We start from the raw sequence: 15,803 nt of genomic DNA, 5'->3' as shown, positions 1-15,803 counted from the left end.
GGACGTGATTCATTTGCACGAGTTCCTTCCGGCAGTAATACGTCCACTTGATGCGCAACTTCTTACAAACCAAAAGCTCGCAGCTAATTACCCGCGCGTCCTCGCCAGTCGAGTCTTTAATTTTAATTAAGCTAATGTTGCACCGCTCTCTAGGGCTGGACAAAGTAAATTAGAAAACTACATGGGGGGAGGAGGGTCAGCTTTCGGAAGTTGTGCTCCAAACAAGATTGCTCTGAATCAAAAGTTCTGCAAACATCGGACAGAAGTTTCCCTTGGAGAAATCAACGCACTACTAACTAACTTAAAAGCAGAACTCCATTTTCGCATGAGCCCTCGGAAGCACGGAGTTATATGGACGCTGGAGCTCATGTCAAGATACGGTTGCGCCCTTCGTCGAGAAACGACAAATTGTCAATATATCTTGATAATCTCCAATGTTCATGCCCACTCGCCTGATTCTGGGATTTCTCTTCCGCGGTCTTGTGACGTCAGCGAGCTTTTGGCCCCCTTTGAATACTGCCATGCTGAGGAAAAACGCCTTATGAGCCTTCAGACGTTGCCAAGTTTCCTTCGATAAAAAGTGAATGAAATGGGAAAATTGTGAATTTTTTTCCCCAAAGTTTTCAGGCAGTACGTGGTAAAATGATTAGAGAAAAATTGAGCTACAAGCCAACAATAAATTAAAAAAGTAATATTTTGAACTTACTCTGCTATTTTTTACTCAGTTTGATTTTTATATTTTTTTTATCTCTTTTCGTAAAATGTTTTCACTTGTTGCACTGAAGAAGACCGCAGTTTGTTGGCGGTCGAAACGCTTGTTTTTTTTCTTGTTTCTTGTAAGTGTTTTATTATTTCTCATCTCTGTGCAGTTTGAAATATTACTCGTTTAATTTATTGTTGGCTTGTAGCTCGATTTTTCTTTAATCATTTTACCATGTTCTAAGCAGCTCACTGGGGGAAAAAACACATTAGATCTAGAGTCCAGACTCTTGAAAACATTGACAAGAAAAAGGACTCTTGATTCAATCGGATTTACGCTTGAATCAAAAGGAAATCCGCTCAAATTAAAAGGCTTGGTTCTTGACTTAAGCTTTAGTCTGATTGAATCAAGACTATTTTTTTTTGTCGATGTTTTTAAGAGTCTGGACTTTAGATCCAATGTGCTTTTTTCCAGTGCTTAGCCAGCCAAATTTGGCATTAAAAATGTGTATTCAGGCAGTTTTGCACGCAATTTAATCTAAAATATCTGAAAATTTCAAAGAAATATATGCGTGAATGTCGTCAAAAATACATTTTTTATCTAGGGAAATTTGGCAACTCTCGAAAGTTTATACGGCGTTCTTCCTTAGCACGGCTGAATAGGGCTTAAGAAGTCATTTTATTTATTTGTCTGAGGACCATAAAAGCAGAGCTTCAAATGCAGCTTTCGTCCATGCTTCAAAGTGAAAATATTTCGGCGTTCAAAGGACCTGAAAAGAAGAGGTCTGTTGCGAATTTTAGGGAGAGGAAATTAAGGTTTTTCAATTTAGAAAATGGCTTGAGAATAACAATGAGAGCATAGACTAATTTAGGGACTACGTCATGGTTCAAATTTTGACAAAAACACGACCTTGTTTCGGATACTCGCCCTCTGTACCACGATGGTTAGATGCGTCCAAAAGTTTCTTATAATCAAAATTCCTCGTATTTAATTCGTCCTTAATTGATTTATGAACGGTCAATGACTAAACTGTAATGAATCAACACAATGGACCACTAAACAAGGTACAAATTTTAGCATTCTGATTTATGTTCCTTATCCAAAATTTCACGTAAAACACGATGCGCACAACAAAAATTACCAAAATCAACTCTTTACGAAGATACTTAATGATTCTTGATGCGTGAATTCAAACCATCTGCTCATGAAAATTCAATGCTCCACGTGATTCACATCGCGCACTAATCGTTATCATGAAAATCTTTGCGATATAAAAATCTGGCAACGTCGATCTTGGCGCTTCGGCTCAGTTTTAGATTGTCTCTGGTTTTAGAAAATCGCTTATAGTTTGAACAACGCACGGTAGGAAATGAACGTTGCTCGATTGAGAAGCTTGCTGAAACCGTTGTAGTGCGCGATTTGACTCGCGTAGAGCTTTGAGTTTCTTGTAAGCGGGCAGTTCAAATTCCTTGTAACCAATGTGAAATAAAAACGTTAGTATCTTCGTCAGGAGTTGATTTCAGCTATATAATATTCGTTAGTTCAGAATATTCGTTGCGCGAATCGTGTTTTACGTGAAATTCTAGCTAAGGAACATGTATCAGATTGCTGAAATTCGTACCTTGTCTAGTGTTCCATTAACTCACCAAGAATTCATAAATTAGGCTATAGTGGGTTATTTTGGTTTGAACCAAAAGTTCGATATTTTATCGAATGGTGTAGTAACTAAGTCAGTCTATTAGCAAAGTCTCAAACTCACTCCTTTCCTCTTTTCTTGTGTCAGAAATATTCGCGGATTTGAGCTCCCGAATATAAAACACTTAATTTACGGCAAAAAACATGTTTTGGTACGAACAGTCAATTTTGTCTCAAAATTCTACGTACAAAATTAAAAATAACCGTAATCGGACGACAACTTGGGTCACAAATTTTCTGGGGGGCTGGGTTTTCTGCCACTCCCCCCCCCCCCCCCCCAAGGACCTTGCCGTCCAATGCCCACGACTCACAGTGAATCGAGTCCATTAGAGAGGTCGGACATGGAATTTTTGACTACAACTACAAATTTTGATGTTTATTTCGTCACATTTTAAATTTCAAGGGGTGTTTCTAGAAGAAAATTTCACGAGGAAACCAATGAAACAACTATTAGAGCCTGAAAATTACGCATAAATGGAGTTATCAGCTTTTGAAGTTTCCAAATTTTGTCCGACCTCCCCCATTGACTCGATCCATTGTGCGACTGCACCTGGAAATACGAATAATGCTGCTTCGCACTCTCACAGGTTGCATGAATCATCAAAGTTAGCTAACTTCAATGCGCTCCACATAACACGAAAATCGAACAGTGGCGTGGCGTGAATAATCGATTATCGATATCTCGCCATTTGAAGCTATGGTAAAGAATCGATTACTAAGGTGTTCGCTGCGAACACCCTGATAATCGATCTTTTTTCATAGGTTTAAATGGCATAACAATCGATGTATCGCAATTCACGCCACGCCACTGAAATCGAAGTGCCTCCCGTCACGCGATGAATAATTTATGGGGGCACCCATTAAACTAGCGCGCCACGAAAAACTGAATACCCCGGGCAATTCAATTTTGTCAACACTCGATGAACTTGACCAACTTCTCGTGACCCAGAGCCGAAAAAAAGGCGGCACTTCAAGAATGACGTCTCGGCGGTTGACGTTAAGACCCGTTCGCTTGCCATCAAAGCTAAGATTGCAGGTTCGGAACCTCAGAAATGTTTGATTTTTTGGGGTGAAAATTTTCCTGCGGCCTGATTGTTGAAATTGATAGACAAAGCTATAGGCAAAAGAGACAAAAGGAATATGGAGGGATCCTATTGGTGGAAGCGGGTGGCTGCAATGTACATAAAAGGTAGGTAGTAGACTAAATAACGACCACTCGCAGGAGACCCGACAATTAATCCATCATTTACCCCCTTAGTCTATAAAAGCCACCAATTTCAACCAATCGGATCTTTCCATACTCCCTAAGTCTTCTTCGTCTATAGCTTTGTCTATCAATTACAACAATCAGCCCGCAGGAAGCACATTAAAATACAAAACAAACGGGTTTACAAAGCTAAGCAAATACAAAACAGACCAGGACGTTTCGGGTCAATTACACGCCCATTTTCAACTGGAACAAAAGCTAAAAAATGTAAAAATTAAAACAAGAAAATGAGCATGCAACTGACCGAGGTAGGAATCGGCGTGGAACTCTTTTTCAGTCAGTTTCAATCAGTTTTGCACTGATTCCTACCTTGGTCAGTTGCATGCTCATTTTCTTCTTTTAATTTTTACGTTTTTTAGCTTTTGTTCCAGTTGAGAATGGGCATGTGATTGGTCCGAAACGTCCTGGTTTTCTTACATTTCCTTAGCCTTGTAAACCTATTTGTTTTGTATTCTAATGTGTTCTTATTGTTTTATGCATTCGGGCTATTGTGTCTCATCTTTTTTTTTTCCTGGAAATGAGGTAAACTTTTTGTAGTTTCTCTGACGTATAAGGGCGTATCTTGATTGGCGCATGAGCCCCAGAAAGCATGGATATATATGTGAAACAAGGTTCATGTGGAAATTGAGATACACCCTTACACTGGAAAAGAAAAACACATTGGATCCAGAGTCCAGACTCTTGAAAACATGACAAGAAAAAATACTCTTGATTCAATCAGATTTTTGCTTAAATCAATAGGAAATCCGCTCAAATTAAGAGGCTTGGTTCTTGATTTAAGCAAAAATCTGATTGAATCAAGAGTATTTTTTCTTGTCGATGTTTTTAAGAGTCTGGACTCTAGTTCAAATGTGTTTTTTTTCCAGTTTACGCCAGAAGCTCGCTGAAAAAAAGATCAAAATCCCAACTATATCTTGGCTGATTTTGGCGCCAGATATAGAAGTAGTTGCGAAACTGATCTTGTTCGTTTGTGGAATGGTACATTTTAAGCACAGCAGTTTATATCGTTGCCCCACGGAAAGAAAAGTATCACGATTCCAACCATACTCCTGACTGACTTTCGTCCCCTCTATCGTAGTTCGTATTCTAACGGAGTAGTACTCAACCCTCGTCACACAGTCGTCTTGTAATCGGCATCGCCATGACGTGGTCGCCGCAACCTTCAATTACGAGGGCGGGTCAACCGTAGACCCGTGCGGTTGAAATTGACATCCTTTCATCTTGCAGGCACCAGTTGTGTTAGGCTGGGGGTGGACAGAGGTGGGACAAAGTAGAGACGACGTTTCAGCTTCGACGTCGAGGAGGCGATACATTCTTTCGATACAAGCAATAAGAGAATTGTGCAACGGGCCCATTTGATAAAGCGTATTTTTAACCACGCAAATGGTCACAGAATTGTGTTCTGATGCTTGATCCCAAGTAGCAGTGATCGCGATGAATAGCGATTTTATCGGTTGGTTATCGCGATTATATCCATGGCAATATATTAAAAATTGCGATATATGGCGATTAAATCGCAATTTTTGGTTCGATAAAATCGTGACCAATTTTTATCGATAAAGTCGAGATTAAATTGCCATTTATCATTTATCATCGCCTGTCTGCTGTATACTCTCGTTGACTCTGATATCGAATGCTTCCCACGATTTTCGGACACTTTTTCCCATAATTCGCGAGCATCGGAAAATTGGCAACGCCGCGCTGAACATTCGAAACGGAAATGTATCATTGAATTTGGGAGTAGCGCTCGTTAGTCCCAAGTCATGCGGAGTTAAGGAAAAATTTATCGTCGCGTCGCTATCTCTCACGATTGTGGGAGGAGAATTCTCTGAATCGAGAAATCATTCGCGACTCCATTTCCTCGCGCATCCCAGAAAGCGGAGCGACGCTTTTCTCGGCGAAACCAAGTGCTCACCAAGGAAATATTTTTTCTCAGATTATTTTCTGCATTTCTCGTCGGTAGCGAGCGCTGTCGGAATTGTCTCCACACTGAAAAAAAAGATCGGCAGAATTTACCATTCCTTCACGCTGTATTTCACACAGCGTCAATTTAGAGTCAATTCTGCGAGAAGAAAGGTAAACTTAACCGGTACAGGTAACCATTCGACTTGAAGACTTTGACGACATTCATGCACATTTTTCTTTGAAATTTTCTGATGTTTTAGATTCCATTGCGCACAAAACTGTATGAAAATGATGAAGACAAATATTCACAATTTTCTTAGTAAATTATTTTTCTATTGAAAGAAAGATGGCAACGTCTGAAGGCTTACATGGCGTTCTTCCGTAGCACGGAATATTTCTTTCAGAGATATTTTGAAAACGTTTCAAGCGCTTGCTGTATTAGGGTAGGTCGTGTAGGTAGTTGTTAACGAACTGTCCGCGCAGAATTTTTGTGGAGCATTTGGCAACGTGCGGTACCTTATCTGTCAACGGAATGCTTTGGCGTTAAGTCGTGAACCGTAATTACTATCTTAACACGGCCGCAGTCGCATTGATCTGTCGAGATCCATGACCCGCGTCAACACAAAGTAACTCGCTTCATTAATTTCCAGTGTTTGCGGCGTTGCCAACCGAACTGCAATGGACAATGGGCACTCGACAAGGTCTGAAATAGGAAATAGTCTCGATGTTATCTCTGAGATTAGCCGGAACGTTAAAGATGTTTTAGTATCTTTTAAGATTCGTACATGGAAAAAATTGAATTGCTGATTTAACGATTCAATTGCTAAAAAAAGTGACTGTTGAATGTTTCAATGTAGATTTTACAACAAAAAGATGCTACTTTAACCACTCCCGCGGTAGCTTCAATCATGACACTTTGGCTCAGCTTCAGCAAATTGTTTAAACTTTGAACAATAAAGGTTGGGAAAGGAACAGTGCTCGATGGAGAAACCTGCCGAAACATTGTAAGGCGCGATTTGACTCACGTAGACTATTGAGTTTCTTGTGACCGGGCAATTCAAATGTCCTGTAACCAATGACAGCAATTAAAACGTCAATATCTTAGTTAGGAGTTGATTTCAGTAATTTTTGATGCAATAATCGTGTTCTACGTGAAATTCTGGTTAAAATACATGTGTCAGAATGCCTAAATTCGTACCTTGTCCAGTGGTCCATTCCCGATACATGCAAGAGCCCCATTACCGCCGTGCTAAGGAATAACGCCGTATGAACCCTCAAGCGTTGACAAATTTTCATTTATAAACAACAAATTTCCTAGTAAAATTGTGAATATTTTTCTTCCAACTTTTGAGGTAATTTTGTTTGGAATTTCACCTCAAATTCCTGAAAATTCCAAGGAAAAATATTCTTAACTTTCCTGAAAAATAAACATGTTATTGAAGGGCAACCCTCGAATGTTTATACGGCGTTTTTCCTTAGCACAGCAGATTACATGCAAAGAGCCTCATTTCTAAACTGCCGTGCTAAGGAAAAACGCCGTATAAACCTTCAGGCGTCGCCGAATTTCCTCTGGTAAATCACAAACTCTTGGGAAAATTTGTAAATATTTTTCTTCCAATTTCTCAGGTAATTTTGTTCGCAATTTCACCTAATTTCCAATGAAAATTCCAAGGAAAAATATCCGTAGCTTTCTTCAAAAATAAACATTTTATCGAGAGAAATTTGGCAACTCTCGAATGTTCATACGGCGTTCTTCCTTAGCACGGCAGTAAAGCTGCGGGATATGAGATCGGTTTTGGAGAGAAGTGCGGAGCGATCTGTCAACCGGGAACGAGTCATTTCTCATTCGTTTCTAATTTATTCCTCCGTTTATTAAAAACAGACGACCGGGACTTCGCTGCCAAGCCCTGCGCCTTGCGCATCCCCCCCCCCCCCCCCTAGCGCCAAAATGCGAAATCGAGCTTCGAGTTCGGTCCGAAGTTTTTGCGATTGACGTCAGGCGGGCTGCGCTCTGACAATGAGCAGTGCGACTTATTCTGCCGTGCAACGCAAAAACGCCGTAAACGCCATTTTAAATTTTTTGGAGACAATGTATCATGGCAGAAAAACTTGTGTACCTTGGGACAATGTTTTCACAGAATGATTTCGCAAATACTATCAAGAGCTTGCCCTGAAAATTTGAGGTGCATGGGTAAAACAGGTTTTATTTTATAAAGTGTTCAGTTCCAAAAAACGTGGGAAAACTTTGATGGATTTACGGCGTTCTTGCTTAGCACGGCAGTATTGGGAACCACATGTTCTTCAAACTTCGTATTCGACATTACCATGTTCAAACTTGAGGATCTTCATTCTAGCTTAAAACTAGCTTAAAGCTAAGCTAGACTTTGTGTCCCCGCTTTTTTTCAAATGGAACTAGGAGGCTCGTCCCCTGGCCGCTGGGCGCCCCTATAATAGCCTGGTTACACGATCGAATTCCCGTCAAATTCCGATCAAAATGATGACCAAGGTGGCGGTCGATAGTTATCTAGATTGATGAGTAAAATTAATTAAAAGAGCGTGTCGATTGAAATAAGCATGAAATTAGCACGGTTGTGTGGAAATCAGATGAAGGATGAGCCCCACAGCTCCATCATCTACCATCAAATTTTTGCAGGCCGCAGAAATTTGATGGTAGATGGTGCGCACCAGTCACCATTTGATCGGAAATTGATGGGAATTTGAGCGTGTAACCAGCACATATAGGCCGCTCGGCGGCCAGCAAAGTCTTCAATATCGCCCGTTGGCGGTTAATGAGCAAATAATTTTAATTGAATTTCCTGCCAAACAATATTCTTAATGACTTTCTCCTTACTCTGAATTTTGATTCCTTTTTGAAGTCGACCTTGACAGGGCCACACATAGCTGTCCATGACTATAGAAAGGCCTTTGAAAGTAATGACCCACTCTTTTAAAACTCTGGCCTTTGAACTCCCCTTCCTCACTCCTACCCATCGACCGTCTCACTCCCCTCCCTCACCTCGTCAATCGAGCGCCTTAAAAATGATTTTATTAGAAAAGAGTGGATACTAAACGCACCCGCACACTTAGAAAAATGTCGGTCGTATAAACCGTAACAGGGTTACCGGCGCACAGTGGATGGAATCAATAGAAGAGTTCGGACAAAATTTGGAAACCTAAAACGCTTAAAACTCCGCTTATACAAAACTTTAAGGTCCTAAAAGTGAGTGAATTGGTTTCCTCGTGAAATTTTCTTCAAGGAGCACCCCAAAAAATTTAAAATATGACGAAATAAGCGTCTGAAATTCTGAATATGCAGTTTAAGTGAAACATGTCATGTCCGACCTCTCCAGTTGACTCGATCCACTGTGCGGTGGTTTTGGAAACTGGAGAAGACGGGAAACTTGCGGCGACTGCTAAGAGCCAGTGAAAGTCAGGAAATTAAAAGTAGGAAAGTAAACATTTGACGTTTTAAAATGCCGAGAAGTTTCGGGGTTGTAACAACCCATTTTAAACCGGATGAAAGGAAGAAAGTACATTGAAAAAAAGAAAGAAAAGCTACACATCACAGTCGGGTAAGCAAAGTCGGGTTGACTCTTTGGTCAAGGATTTTAAATTCAACCACTAAAAATATAATTAATCAGTCCGTTCGAAAGCGTGCAATCTATCATTAAGTCAATAAGTAACAAAAGATATCTACGTCCGTCAGTATAGCCCCTTCAGTTTCCTCGCATTGAACACGGGCAGATTCAGCATACAACTATTCGAACGCCACGGCGGTGATTTAGTATCACGCCTAATTGAAGGGGATTTTCGAGCGAAGCGAAAAATGTGATCGAATCATCTCATGCTGTTGTGTTTCTTACGCGTATTGGTATACTGCCGTGCCAAGGATAAATGCGGTATGTGTTTTTAGACATTACCAGATTTCCTGCAATAAAAACCAAATTCACTGCAGTTTTGATTTTTTTTTTCCAATTTTTCACACAGTATCGTTCGGAATTTGATCCAAAATGTATGAAAGTTTCAAGGAAAATGAGTCACTCTCCTTAAAAATACATATTTTTTTTTAAAAACGTTGCAACTTTTGAATGTTCATACGGCGTTCTTCCTTAGCAGGGCAGTATAAAACGATCCTGATACGATAAGTTTCAAACGTATGCACATCATTCCAATGGTTGGGATGGAATTAGCGGGCCCAAAAACAATAGATCAAATGCGCCGATTCCGAGAACGTGAAATTTACTCCTTGTCTTTGTGGGCGACGGGCGGTCCGGTCGGGTTAGTGCTCAGGAAGAGCAAACCGACCTCTCGCAAAAATGCAGAATGTTATCAAGGGTCCTGCTTGACCCAAGCCTCCATGCACCCGGTCATAAAGTGACTCGAGACATAAAGAGTATCCTTTTCAATTCCTGGGGCTTTGAGCTTCCTAGCTTTGATACCGGATATGGAACTCACTGTTGCCAGCGTGTGCGTGTCTCATACCGCCGTGCTGAGGAAGAACGCCGTATGAGCCTTCAGACGTTGCCAAGTTTCCTCCGATAAAAACCAAATTTACTGGGAAAATTGTGAACATTATTTTTCAAAATTTTCAGATAATTTTTTATGCAATTCAATCTTAAATATCTGAAAATTTCTAGGAAAAAGTATGCATGAATGTTGTAAAAAAATACATGCTATTTTTGTTTGTTTTGTTTTGTCTTTTGTTTTATGGAAATTTTCTTTGATTCTGTAGATGTTGGAACATAGCCAGACAGTGGCTATGCCCAAAATAAAGAGGAAGTGCATTTTAACGTATAAAGTTAGTTAGTTAGTTAGTTAGTTAGTTAGTATAATTTTAAGACATTCAGCGTCTCAGGCTATTAACGTCTTTACAGATAATTTTGAAAATGAGAATACATACGAAAATTTAGGATTTTAAATTAAGAGAGGTGAAGAGTTTTAGAATTTTGGTAGTAACATTGGGTTCATCGCATGTAAGGTGGTTTGTATTTCTTTTGATTGTAGGGGAGTAGATCTGTGATTGGAGATATCGGAGGGCAGAGCAGTCCAAGAGGTGCATATTAACATATAAATTTGTGCATATGAAAGATTCATAGTGTACAAATATTAATATCTTATATTCTAATTAATACATTTTAACTTAACTTGTAATATGTTAACGTAATTTTAGCACTATTTAATGACAAATTACTTAAAATTAATTAAAAGCACTTAAAATTATAAATAAATTACTTAAAATTAAATAATAATAAAACAATTCTTAATACAAAATTCATGTTTTATCAAGGGAAATTTGGCAACTCTTAAATGAATGTCAATACGGCGTTCTTCCTTTGCACGGCAGCATTTGCCCATGTCCCAAGTCACAACGTGGATGTCGTGTTTTCTAGGTTCTAATTATGCGGAGGATATGGAAGGTCCGGTTTTACGAGCCGCCTCAAAGCGAATAAGTCCTCTGTTTTTCGGTCCCCGCTATGTAGCGAAAACTCGATACTCGTGCGGTTTCTGAAAGCGCGGTAGTTTTAATTGGTAACTTTATCAATCCACCTACCGCGCTCTTAAACGGAATAGCGTATGTGTTTCCGGGAAATCGGGTTATTGAGTGTTTCGATTTCATGCTTTGAAAGGTGGTTTTCGTGCGTTCGTTTCGGGATTTACCTCGTCACGGTGACTTGAGTTTTTACTGGGGTGAAAAGCGTACTCAGAAAATTTCGTCATTGAAAACGAGTCCATGTCGAATTAAACAAGTTCGTCCAATTTTATATGCTTTACTAAATTAAATCGAGACAGTTTTTTTCTCCCTTTCTTTTATTTGAGGTATGAAAAAAAGTGTTAGGGGTTATCCCCTAAAGTTTTAGCACTACCTTAATTTTTTGGATGAAAAACTCGTCATTAAATACGATTCTACGCCGAATTAAACAAGTTCGTCCAATTTTATATGCTTTACCGTATTAAATGGAGACAGTTTTTTTTCTTTTTCAATGCTTTGAGGTACGAAAAAAAGTGTTAAGGGGTTATCCCCTAAAGTTGTAGCACGAGCCCAATTTTATATGCTTTACCGTATTAAATGGAGACAGTTTTTTTTCTTTTTCAATGCTTTGAGGTACGAAAAAAAGTGTTAAGGGGTTATCCCCTAAAGTTGTAGCACGAGCCCAATTTTATATGCTTTACCGTATTAAATGGAGACAGTTTTTTTTCTTTTTCAATGCTTTGAGGTACGAAAAAAAGTGTTAAGGGGTTATCCCTAAAGTTGTAGCACGAGCCCAATTTTTTGGATATGAACATTTCCAATTAATTTTGGTGCATGGTACCCGTGGTAGCGCAACTGAAGTTAGGGTAGTGCCGCAACATTCGGGTAAGTAACCCAATTTATTGGGGAACTACAACAATTAATTGGAAATGTCTATGTTCGGACTTAACCCCTATCTCTTTTTTTCCTGAATCCGGTAAACCGGGTAGAGCCCAGGGGCGGATCCAGCAATTTGGCAATACACGATTTCCTCCATTTAAACCTATGTCAAGTAATCGATTCTTGTCGGAGCACCTGGCCCCTCCAGGAATCGATACATTTCCATATGTTTAAATCGAGTAAAAACAATGTTGTCAATTTGCTCGATCCGCCAATGGTAGAGCCTAATTATGCTGCTGGAATTACAAATCCATGCTCTACACTGTCAAATTTTCAGGTATTAAAACCGAGCGAAATCTTTATCGGTAGATACACTCGACAATTTGTCGAAAATTTGTAGCCATTCTTAGTGATACCGGGTGTAATAAATAAAATAAAAATATGTTTGATTCCATCAGAATTTGGATTCATCTTTTGTCTAATACTGACTTAAAGAATAACCAAACTGCACGAGGCCACGAGGAGATAATTAGATCGTTTTATCAACTTCGTTTTAAAATCTCCTTCAATTTGGCGTGATACTATATCATTACCATGGAGCGCAAATAGTTGCTTGCCGAAAAACTGAAGGGGCTAAACTAACGGACGGAGATGTCTTCTGTTAATGCCGGCCAGAGCCCGATAAGACATCGAAATGCGATATATTGCGTGGTTAAGATAGGGCTATGTCTTGTCTTATCGTGCTGACATGGTCTCAATAATCGCCCCGCAAGCAGTTACTATTGTTGCAGGCCAGTTGGTCTAGTGATCAGCGCGTCTGACCTCATAGTAATAAGGTCTCGGGTTCGAGTCCGGGTAAGGACACCAGATTTATTCCAAAATAGAAAATGGAAATTGAAATTGAAAACAATCTTAATCAAAAATAATTTGTCAATAATTTTCATATTTTCGTTTGTTTCAGAAAGCAGATTCGATTGAGAAACAACACCTGGTGGATCAGGAGTGGATCAGCAAACACCGCAATGGGAAGGGTCCGATATCGAACCATACCTCTCGAAAAATACGCGACCGAAACCCGCCGAAACATTTATAACCCATATAACATATAGAAAATATATCCTGTGAAATCTCTCAACATCAAAGCCGCCTCACCGTCTGAAGATAGACCTGTGTTCGGATTTATATTTCCCGCCAAAATGAGCCCACAAAGTCGCTCCAAAATCAGAGCTAGAAAGAAAAGAAGATTACAACGGTGATCCTAACCTCAAACTAGCATAGCGAACAAACGAGATTTCTTAAATTGATTATTCAAAACACAAAGAGATATTGGTGGGTGTTATGGAGACCTAATCTAGAACTGAATCTGCTACTATTAGAGCGTACTTTGGTAATTTTCAGGACCGTGATGCATTCGTCACTATTGAAAATCCGAAAGGCGACTAATCGGATATACTGATTTCAAGTCGGGCCGATTGTCATTGACTGTATTCAGAAATGATCAACTGTTTGTGACGATCAAGAAGCATCATAATTCGACCAAAACTCAGCCCTTCAGATTAGTGGAAAAAGAGGATGAAAAGTAAATCAATTTCTGAACGGAAAAAACTAATGAAACTAAAGGACTAAGCAACCTGCCTTCGCTTTGAAGCCTATTCAAGGTCTGAAAAACGCGTCGAGCCATCACAAATTGTACATCCAAGGCTTCTAACTAGATCTTTGTAGAGTGAAGGCATTCTACCTCTGAATAATACCAATATTTGCTCCAGTCGAATTTCAGCTTCAAACGCTTCATTTATTGCCAAACTAGAACAATACGCATTTCTGCGAAGCCGAAGCCGTATCAAAAGCTTCTCATTCAAAGCTTTGAAACGCCATCAAGTAAGGCCGAATCTATTCCAAGAAGTCTTATATTCGACGCCGGTGTGTAAGAAAATACAGGACCGGTTCTAATTACCTGGGTTCCTGGCTCCAAGCTAAGCCTTCCCCGTCTGTGCAACATCAGAGGCATTCAAAGCTTTCAGTCCTCATCGAACAAGGCCACATCAACTCCGAAGAGTCTTATATTCAACGTTGATGTGTCACGCTGCTCCTCAATACCCAAATATTTAATCTAAATTCAATCCGATCAAAACCTCACTCACTCCTTAAAACCGAAAAAGCATTCATAGCACCAGCTCCATCTCCAGAGGAGGCTGTATCGACCTCAAGAGCTGTCATATTGACGTCATTGCTGAAAAAATAGTGCCGGTCCCAATGCCCGGCTTTTCGGCTCCGTTCTGAGCCTATTACGTTTCTGCAGAATCGAAGGGTTGATTCACAAGCCTCAAGGCTATATCGGCTTTAAAATCTCTCATATTCCACGTTATTTTAGAATAAAATAGCGCCGGTCCCAATGCCCGGCTTTTTGGCTCCAATCTAAGTCTCGCTCATTTTTGCTGAATCAAATCGTGGCTCCGAGGTGATATTGACCTTAAAAGCTCTCGTATTCAACGTCAGTGTGAAATTCAATAGTGCCGGTCCCAATGCCCGACTTATTGGCTCCGATCTAAGTCTTGCTCATTTTTGCGGAATCAAATCAAGCTCCGAGGCTAAATCAATCCTAAAAGCTCTCATATTTAACGACAGTGTGAAATTCAATAGTGCCGGTCCCAATGCCCGGCTTCCACTGAATCAAATCAAAGCTCCGAGGCTACATCAACCCTAAAAGCTCTCATACTCGACGTTGGTGTGAAATTCAATAGTGCCGGTCCCAATGCCCGGCTTCCACTGAATCAAATCAAAGCTCCGAGGCTACATCAACCCTAAAAGCTCTCATACTCGACGTCGGTGTGCAATTCAATAGTGCCGGTCCCAATGCCCGGCATTCTTGTCCAGTTCTAAGCGTATGGGGAAGCGGGTGCTGAGCGAAGGCCTCTTCCAGCTGGTCCGGCGGGAGGCTCGGCGGCCCCTCAACTGGTACCTGAAGCAACTGGCCGGCTCGACGGCTCCGACGGCGGCGACGACGCCGGTCATGCCCGGCACGGACGCGGACCTGGCGCCGGTCCTCTGGGCCGGCACCAACGAGAGCCTCGGGTTCCTGGAGGAGCTGAACGAGAGCGAGCTCGCGTGGCCGGCGGCGGTGGGGAACTTCTCGGACTTGGACATCCGGTGGGAGTTGAACGGGAGCGGGTTCAACGGGACCTTCCCGCAGGCGGAGGACTCCGTCGAAGTGGTGTTCACCCTCGTCACTGCTCTCGTCTTGGGCCTCATCATCCTGGCAACTATCATAGGTGAGTTTCCCGTCTTTTCTCTTTTTTGCTTGCTCGTTAAATCCAGGGGTGCCACAGTCAGGGACTACTGGGAAAACCGGGAATAGAGAATTTGTAGGTGTCTGAAATTTAATGAATTTCGTATTTAAGGTGATTCGATGGACGCTATATTTTGTGTAAGAACGGCATGCGATATATCGCATAAATTGGTTCCATTCTTTCAGCTACTCGACATTTTTCTCCAATTTTGAGATCGCAATTCTGTTGTCAGGAGACTAAAGCACTCACTTACCAATTTTAACAAAGAAATTCAACTTAATAAAGGCGTGTTTTTCTTAGAGAGAAAACATCGCATTCGATACGGATATCGAAACTGCACTCGAATGCGATATTTTCTCGCTAAAAAAACCACGCCTTTATTACGTTGAATTTCTTTGTTAAAATTGGTTAGTGAGTGCTTTAGTCTCCTGACAACAGAATTGCGATCACAAATTGGAGAAAAATGACGAGTAGCTGAAATATATCGAATGCCGTTGTGACACAAAATATGGCATCCATCGAATCACCTTAAATCCGGAGTTGCCACAGTCAGGGAATACTGGGAAACACGGGAACTGTCAGAGAATTTTAAAAAGTCGG

At 40.6% G+C, this 15,803-nt stretch overlaps 1 protein-coding gene across 4 annotated transcripts in view; it reads left to right on the top strand.

Moving 5' to 3' along the window:
• The window catches only part of LOC109039076 (5-hydroxytryptamine receptor), a 657,585-nt gene that overhangs the window by 207,443 nt on the left and 434,339 nt on the right, over positions 1-15,803 (top strand). For all 4 annotated transcript variants that reach the window (XM_072304246.1, XM_072304243.1, XM_072304245.1 and 1 more), the window contains one exon: positions 12,878-15,185. In XM_072304246.1, the coding sequence (XP_072160347.1) occupies positions 14,801-15,185 (385 nt within the window). In that variant the 5' untranslated portion in view covers positions 12,878-14,800. The remainder of the gene's footprint in view (positions 1-12,877; positions 15,186-15,803) is intronic.

The sequence above is a fragment of the Bemisia tabaci genome, chromosome 9 (genome assembly GCF_918797505.1).
Source record: "Bemisia tabaci chromosome 9, PGI_BMITA_v3".
Classification (NCBI taxonomy): domain Eukaryota; kingdom Metazoa; phylum Arthropoda; class Insecta; order Hemiptera; family Aleyrodidae; genus Bemisia; species Bemisia tabaci.
Note: the sequence above shows the minus strand (reverse complement) of the source record. Positions and strands in the feature narration are given on the sequence as shown.